General features: G+C 38.6%; 1 protein-coding gene across 1 annotated transcript; it reads left to right on the plus strand.

Moving 5' to 3' along the window:
• Positions 1–923: 923 nt before the first annotated feature.
• Positions 924–5,824, plus strand: LOC128869380 (uncharacterized). Its single transcript, XM_054111930.1, has one exon. The coding sequence runs from the start codon at positions 925–927 to the stop codon at positions 2,020–2,022; it is 1,098 nt and encodes a 365-aa protein (XP_053967905.1). The 5' UTR covers position 924; the 3' UTR covers positions 2,023–5,824.
• The last annotated feature ends 3,706 nt before the right edge of the window (positions 5,825–9,530 follow it).

A 9,530-nucleotide genomic window follows, 5' to 3' on the forward strand; every position in this document is an offset into this window, starting at 1 on the left:
AAAACATCTGTTCGCGAAGTTCATAGAGCACTGGCGGCTTCATCGGTCCTCATTTCTTCCGAAATGAGGAAGCAAGATCGACAAAACTGGGTTTCAACAAGACGGCGCAACTTATCATACAGCGCCCTTAACAATCAATTTATTGCAATATTCAAGCCACCATTAAAGCCATCTGTCTAGACTTATTGGAAAAAGTATTCAAAAATTGGACCCGTGGCAGACATATGCAGGGTGTTATATTTAAAAAATAAATGCGAAATTATCTACCAGTTTATTATAAAAAACAATTTTCCAACAATATTTATGTTTTGTATTATGTTTTCAGTTCCCAAGTTCTTAAAAACATCCGATACATAGTAGTTATGTTATTCCTAAAAAAAAAAAAAAATTGGCGCGTACACTTCTGTTAGGTGTTTGGCCGAGCTCCTCCTCCTATTTGTGGTGTGCGTCTTGATGTTGTTCCACAAATGGAGGGACCTACAGTTTCAAGCCGACTCCGAACGGCAGATATTTTTATGAGGAGCTATTTCATGGCAGAAATACACTCGGAGGTTTGCCATTGCCTGCCGAGGGGCGACCGCTATTAGAAAAATGTTTTTATTAATTTTGCTTTCACCGAGATTCGAACCAACGACCTCTCTATGAATTCCGAATGGTAATCACGCACCAACCCATTCGGCTACGGCGGCCGCCAGTTATGTTATTCCTATTCCAATTTATTTTGCTATATACGTCACATAAACTTTGTTCACAGTCGCAAGAAATCTGTCAACGAGAGCGGACGTCTTCTCTATTTTTTCTCTGTGAGTTATCCCAATCGGTATATCTTCGTGCTCAAATCTAGAAAAGCGAAAAACTCTCTCTTTCGACAATTCGTCTAACAAACCGCGTTACTGCTGAACGCTACTGCGCAATCATTAACGCATGGCCCCTGGGCCGGACTTTACGGGGGGGAATCGGTTCTCTTTGTTGGCCGATTCACCCAAAGCGAAAAAGAAAAGAAAAGAACGTGAAAAAATTACATTCGAGTTCCCAGATCTACCACAAACATTCAAAGAAAATCCTAAATTTGTTGTTTTGGCTGCAGTTGACAGTGGAAAAAACTTAGCCCAATACTCGTGCTTTTTAGTGCATAAAGCAATCCTCGCTATAAGCAAGGAGATCACATCAATCTCAGCGCTACGCGATGGCACCATTTTGCTACTGGTAAAAAACAATACAATCGCTCAACGTTTCTTAAAAACAACAACGTTACCCGGAGTATGTAAAATTGCTTGTAAACTTCACAACACCCTCAATCACGTGAAAGGTACTGTTTATGCTCCCTGCCTCAACAATGTGGACGAAGAAGAAATCGTGTCTGAATTAAGTTCACAAGGTGTAGTAGGAGCATATAAATTTCAAAAAGTTTCCGATGGGAAAGCTTACCCCTGTGGCGTGATATTACTAACATTCGATCGATACAACTTGCCCTCTAAAATCGACATATGTTGGCACAATGTAAAAGTTAGAGAATACATTCCGAATCCCATGCGATGCAAATCGTGTCAAATTCTCGGGCATACTGCTAAACATTGCAAAAACTCACCCAGTTGTGTTATATGTAATCTCCCACCACACTCACCAGAAAAATGTACACGTGTCAGTTGTGCTAATTGCCAAGAGCAACACCCAGCTTCGTCAAAAGAATGTAAAAAATTCCAACAGGAGAAGGAAATATTAAAAATAAAAACAACCACAAAATGTACGATGCGAGAAGCCAGACGTCTCGCAACCAACTCAGTTCACAGCAACTCAGTTACTCCAACTTACTCGTCTATCACCGCACAACAAACAAATACACAATCCGCACTCACACCCTCCGAACAAACAACAAATAATCAATTGTCTCCAGAAATTCAACAAAATAAACAGACACCTTCCAACAAACCATGCTCTTCATTCCATCGATTCTACAAATACACAATCAATCAGCAACAATACAAATTATACGGCTCTCCAAGGGAAAACACAGACAAATAATAATTACAACAATAATGAAACTACACCTTTTTCACTCAACTATCAAACAAATTATCTCAATTTTCCATCGCCATCCGGATTCACTCACGCAAGTACAAGAGTAAATAAGCAAACAGAGGTACAGAACTATAGCTGCTCAACTGAACAAAATGCTCTTCCAACGACATCAACATCATATAATTACTCCAACAACATCAATACCAACTTGTCAGAAGTAACGGACACCTATGCACCTTTAACAACTCTACCAACTGAACTCCAACATTTACCTCAATTCTTGAGTCAATTAAGCTCAAGTCAATACGACGAACTCGAAGAACAAAACAGCAGCTCACTTAAATAAAGCCTACATACATATACGTACACAGTATAGATAAAAAAACTAGCACAATCTTATTTACATAAATCTTATTACATACATATATATATATATATTTCTCACTATAGTAATGTTTCTTAAAGTAGTCCAGTGGAATATGCATGGATATCTCAACAATTACGCAGAACTCCAGCTATTAATTAAAGACTGCACCCCTGATATAATCTGCATACAAGAAACCCATCTGCCCAATAATCATACGCCAACATTTGCTCCAAAATCCTATAAGTCTTATTTTTATAATTTTCCGAACACTCCAAGCCAAGGCATAGGTATACTAATTAAACACCATATTCCCCATTCTCTCATTCCAACCAATTGCAACATTTTGTCACTAGCGATTCAAATTGACTTAGCATTTTCCTTGACAATAGTAAATTTGTATATCCCTCCACAAGTGCCAGTGCTTATACAAGACCTCTCGGCCTTAATTCACATTCCCGCCACTCTATTCCTAATAGTGGGAGACTTCAATGCCTGGAGCCCGCTTTGGGGTTCAAAAGTGGCTAATAGTAGAGGAAGAATAATAGAAGATCTGGTGCTATCTGAAGACATTATTGTGCTGAACGACGGTTCCCCAACTCATTATTCGACAAGAAATACGTTCACACACGTAGATATTTCATTATGTTCAGCTACATTATCCACTCGATGTAACTGGAAAGTAAATGAAGATTTATTTGGTAGTGACCATTTTCCAATCCACACAGAAATACGCACAAATTTCCAGTTCCCCAAACTCCGCCCGACAGCAAAGTTCAAAACTGATTTAGCAAATTGGGAATATTTCCAACAGGAGTGTATGGAAAACTTCGGTACGTGGAGTTTTAAAAATATCAATCATGAAGCTTCAAAAATAACTAAGGTCATCAGATCAGCCGCTAACAAATCCATACCACAAACCAAGCCCTCCATTATTAAAAATCTAGTGCCTTGGTGGAATCGCAATCTCCAACAACTACGAAACCAGAAACAAAAGTGCTGGCGTATCTTCAAGTCTTCCCAAACTATTTCTAATCTCATCGAATTCAAAAAAGCGAATTCAGTTTTTAGAAAGCAACTAAGGGAATCCAAGAGAACTACTTTTCAAGAGTTTACCTCAAAAATTACACCACTTTGCTCCACCCACAAGATATGGTCCAACATCAAATCGTTGACTGGCACTCCACCTTCCCGTATCCGGCTCATTAGGTCAAATAATTCTTTAATCTGCAATCCCGTTGAAATTGCTACAGCTTTCGCCGATACATGGTCTAACCTCTCTAAAGACTGTAACTTCTCTAATGAATATATATTAAAAAAATCAGAAATGTTAAAATTAAATTATACCCCAACATCTCCCTATGGTTCAGCCAGTTACCTGGAAGTAGACATTTCCTTTACCGAGCTGGAATTTGCGATCTCCCACGCCAAAGGTAAAACACCGGGAATTGACCGTATCTCCTACCCCATGATCAAAAACCTACCATTAAATGGAAAGAGAAAATTAATTGAACTTTACAACATAATGCTTGAAAAAGGCCTCTATCCCCACACTTGGCTCAATGCAGTCGTCGTACCCATACCCAAGCCGAATAAACCCGTTGATAAAATTAACAGTTACCGTCCAATATCCCTCCTCCCATGTTTAGCTAAAATATTTGAAAAAATAATTGCTGCTAGACTCTCATGGTTCATATCACAAAACAATTTGCTATCTGCCAAGCAAACCGGATTTAAGAAAGGGCGCAGCACTATGGACCTTTTACTTCAAATTCAACACTTTGCGTTCGATGCTCTTTCTGTTAAAGGCCATGCTACTATTCTAGCCACTGACTTTGAAAAAGCCTTCGATCGCGTAGGAGTTCACACAGTCCTGGAGCAACTACAACAATGGAACCTTGGTCCTAAAATCTTTGGCATAATCAAAGCCTTTTTGACCAAACGAAATTTTTGCGTTAGAGTCCTCAACCATTTATCCCAACTTTGCCCTCTACACAATGGAATTCCACAGGGCTCACCGCTATCCGCGGTACTGTTCACCATTGCATTTGACCAAGTAAGCAAAATTTGCGAAAAATACAAAAAAATCGACTACGGAATCTATGCGGATGATCTATTTGTCTTCACGAGAATTCCCGACTTATCTCGCACAAAAGATATATTTTCCAAAATCCTTATAGACATAGACAGATGGGGTAACACTTCAGGTGCATCACTATCAATCACTAAATGCAAAACGCTGCACATCTGTAAAAAACATAACTGCCCTCCTCTTAACTTAGCATTCAAAAATACACATATAGAACAACTCAATAGTTTAAAAATTCTAGGAATTATTTTTGATCATAAGCTTGGCTTTAAGACACATTGCTTAGGTTTAAGAAAAGACCTAGCTGCCAGACTAAGTATTGTTAAACTATTAGCATCAAAGAAATGTCAAATTCACACTAACGTTCTAACGAATGTCACAAAAGCACTAATTATGTCGAAAATTGATTATGGCCTGCCAATCTACGGATGGTGTGCCAAAAGCAATCTCCAAAAGATATATTCACCATACCACTCAGCAGTGCGCCGCAGTCTTAATGCGTTTCCAACCTCACCAACCAGAGCCATACTAGCTGAAGCCGGATTCTCCTCCTTAAAAGAAAGGGTAAAGGAAACCACGCTGAAATTGGTCCCCCGCCTAATGAATACAACAAATTATGTGCTATTTAATTGTTTTAAAAACATTTTAACCCACAAGCGGCTGTATAAACAAATATCCGCCCTAAGGCGCTGCGCAGCATTCGCCAAAAAATTTGATATTCTGCCTCCGAAAACATGTAACAAACCATCACGTCATCCTTGGTGGATCTTTAATAAATCAGACATAAACGTTTGCCTACATCAGTATAAAAAAGCCGCAACTAGTCCTGAAGTTTACAGAGCTCTATTTCGCGAACAATTTGAAAAGTATACTCAAGACAACTGGAGCTTCATCTACACAGATGGATCCAAAACCAATAATGTTGCCACATTCGCCGTAGTTTCCAACACAGGATTAATCATATCAGGTGGCTGGCTTTTCGGTGGAACCTCAGTCTTCACAGCCGAAGCACTGGCAATCAAAATTGCTATTGAATATGCGACAAAACTGAAGGGGAAATTCGTAATATGCACAGACAGTTTATCACGCTTGAGTGGACTCCAAAGCGTAAACACCTCCAGTAGTCTAATTAAAAATATTAAAGCAGCACTAAATACTCATCATAAAAAGATCAACTTATTATGGGTCCCGGGTCATGTTGGGATCCCAGGTAACGAGGCAGCAGATGCGGCCGCCAAACAAATCCATCTCCAACCCTGCCTTACTTTTGCAACATTTGAAAAACACGATTCGATTAGGACGGTTGCAGCATATATTCAAAGTGAGAAAGATAAGAATTGGAATGAATTTTCATCCTGGTACAGCAAATTTAACCCATCAGGACAAAAGCCCCACTTTCCAAATAATAACACACACACGTCCTTGACACACGAACACCTCCTCACAGGGAAACCCAAAAACACATGTCCTTGGTGTGGATCACTTTCCACGGTCGACCACTTACTAGATGAATGCCACAGTCTCCGAAGCCACAGGATCAAAATATTTGGCGACATTAAGCCCTCCGCACTTCTTGAAAAAACTTCCTCTGAAAACATTCATAAAATTTATAACTTTCTGAAACAATGTAAGTCAATAAAGATTATTTAAACTCCATAATTAGAACTAAATCAACTCAGGTATTATATTCTTAAAGAAAGAGTCGTAAGCCCTGGCAGCTAGTACTCCTTTATATTTAGATGTAAGCATTTTGATATATCTAATAAATAATAATAATAACTTTGTTCAATAACTTTTCCAATAAAACTTATATATATATATATATAATTGGCGCGTACACCCTTTTTGGGTGTTTGGCCGAGCTCCTCCTCCTATTTGTGGTGTGCGTCTTGATGTTGTTCCACATATGGAGGGACCTACAGTTTCAAGCCGACCCCAAACGGCAGATACTTTTATGGGGAGCTTTATCATGGCAGAAATACACTCGGAGGTTTGCCATTGCCTGCCGAGGGGCGACCGCTATTAGAAAAATGTTTTTATTAATTTTGGTTTCACCGAGATTCGAACCAACGTTCTCTCTGCGAATTCCGAATGGTAATCACGCACCAACCCATTAGGCTGTGGCGGCCGCCTTAACTTATAAAAAAAACTTAAAACTTATAGCGAGAGTATTAAATAAAAATTTTGAGAAATTTTGTTGGAAAGGGGAAAATATAAAATATAACGAAAAGTACGTGAACAGAAAACCAGTAAAAACTTGTAACGGAATAGCTGATGAGCTTATTTGAAAATGTAATTCAAAACATTATTTCGCTTGCTGTAATCAAATAATTACAATTGCTTTTGTGCTTGCACTAGCAGTTAAACTTTCCATAATACCACCAGTATTCGTTTTTTCATTCTTTTTTGTTCGAATAGATGTAAAGGTTGTCTGGTTGTCTAGTAAGTTCGTCAGCTTTCTCGTTCCCGCGAATACCGGCATGACCTGGTGGCCATATAAATTTTATGGAATCCTTATGTTTTAGAAGTATTTTGCGAACTTTTTCAAATAGTGGGGTGTTATTGATGTGGTTAGCAAGGGCTTCAAATGTAGATTTACTACGAGTATCACTTCATATTAGATATTTATTTCCACTACGGGAGGCAAACCGTACCTCTTCAAATAATGCAGCTACTTCAGCTTTAGATATCGAGCAATATATTGGCATGGCACCGACCGAAATCAAACCACCAAGCTCATTTGTCAGTAGTGGTGGTGTCAGACTTCAAACCGTCTGTATAAATAAACTCTCAGTTGCCTCTAAGAGTTTCAACAAATTTGTTATAGAGTTGTCTGTATATTTAGGGCTGGTAGAAGATTTTGGATATTTTAATTAACTGGTGATGAAGATAGATCTTGCAGCCAACCAATGAGGATGCTTTTCGATTGCTGAGAGCGCTGGTTCAGAAACAATGTCGAGGTGGTTGGATAAGTTTAAAATGCGCGATATTGCTGATGGTGAGTTGGACTTGTTTCTTTGAAGCCATTTGATTCAACGTGAAGCATTTTTTGAATTAGCATCATATCCTTTGCGAAATAGCTAGCAGTCCTGCTTCGGCTAAAATTACCTTTATTGGGGACGTGGGGAAAGCGTGGATACTTCTCCTGGCTGCAGCATGATATGGTGTTTGTAGGCGTTTGATAAAAGTTCTGGCGCAGTGTCCGTATATTATGAGTCCGAAATCGGTTTGAGAAAGTATTGTGGCTTTTGTTATATTGACAAGAGTTCTTATGTATGTATGTACTATACAATGTTTAGATAAGAGGTATTTTATAATAATTCACTATTATATTAGTTTGGGGGACTGGAGAGTTAAAAAGGAAAATGGTAGGGACAACGCTTTTATGTTTCCTTCAGATATGGAAAGATGTACTTTTGTTAACAGACAGATTAGCTCCGGATATTTTCTGACCAAATGTTTAAGTCCGCCAAGATGTTAGAGAACGCAGTTTACAATAAAAGTTTTTGATTTTTGAAAATATAAGGACGTAATCGGCATAAACGAAATGTTAAATTTGGGCATATGACGAAATAATTCTGCTAATAACGTCGCAATCGCAAGTATAACTGATAACAGCGAGCCTTGAGGGATTCTATTGAAAACGGCGACAATTTTTGATTTCTGATTACTTGCACGAACAAAAAATTTTCGACTGCAGAGGAAAGATTTTACGACATTGTATATTTTTTCACCAACTTTCCAATGGTTAAGTTCTTGTAATACGCAATGCGGCCGCCGTAGCCGAATGGTTTGGTGCGTGACTACCATTTGGAATTCTCAGAGAGAACGTAGGTTCGAATTTCGGTGAAACACCAAAATTAAGAAAAACATTTTTCTAATAGCGGTCGCCCCTCGGCAGGCAATGACAAACCTCCGCGTGTATTTCTGCCATGAAAAAGCTCCTCATAAAAATATTTGCTGTTCGGAGTCGGCTTGAAACTGTAGGTCCCCCCATTTGTGGAGCAACATCAAGACGCACTCCACAAATAGGAGGAGGAGCTCGGCCAAGCACCCAAAAAGGGTGTACGCGCCAATTATATATTATATATATATATGCGCAATGCGCTCCAATTCTGTCATATGCCTTTTGAAAGTCTAAACTAATTATTCAGATGTAAATTTTAAACGATAGGGCTTTAGTAGTAAAATGATCAAGTAATAGAAGAGGATCTATTACGCTTACACCTTTCCGAAAAGCAAATTGATGTGGCTTTATTAGATTATTATGTTCGGCAAACCACACAAGTCGCCGAGAAATTGTCTTTTCTAATACTTTTCACATGCAAGGTAATAGCAACATTGGTCTTAAATTTGAGATCGGTGAATTGGGTCTGTTCGGTTTTGGGATAAGTATAATCCCATATATAATCTTACAAGCCTTGATTTCACAGCAAAGGTAATATTTCGTAAAATAGGATACGATATTTTGTCTGCACCTGGAGTTTTGCCTTTCATTGACGAAATAGTACTGTCAAATTCAAATAGTGTGACAAGAGCATCAGCGCTTGAACCAGTGAGTGTAGGAGACTGATTTTGATAGTTTTCGTTTTTGGTGCTTGCATTTTACATTAAATCTGGACTAAAATTTGAAGAGTGTGAGTACTCTGCTTGCAAATTTATCGACTATAATTTGGGGATCGTAAATCGGGCCTTCTGGGGAATGAATAAAGGCGATGTAATTCCGTTGGGGTGACGATGTAAGTGTTTTTATATCAGCCCATACTTTTTTTGGTCTAGAGGACGGAGAGATTTCCGACGTAAGTTTTTCAAGAGATCTTCGTTTTGAAGATTTAAGTTGTCGCCTGAAAAGAGCATTGGCGTTTTTGTAATTTACATAATTTTCGTCAGTTCTGTTCCGTTTGTATTGACACCATACGTTTTTCTTTGTATTTCTAAGTATTGATAAAAGCTGTGACCAATAAGGAAATTTGGTAGAGAGCTTTTTTGTGTTTGTCTGTGGTATCGCAAGGTGATCAGCTGATCGAATTATCGATTTGATTGATGTACGTTGAATAT

This window comes from Anastrepha ludens, chromosome X (assembly GCF_028408465.1).
Source record: "Anastrepha ludens isolate Willacy chromosome X, idAnaLude1.1, whole genome shotgun sequence".
Classification (NCBI taxonomy): domain Eukaryota; kingdom Metazoa; phylum Arthropoda; class Insecta; order Diptera; family Tephritidae; genus Anastrepha; species Anastrepha ludens.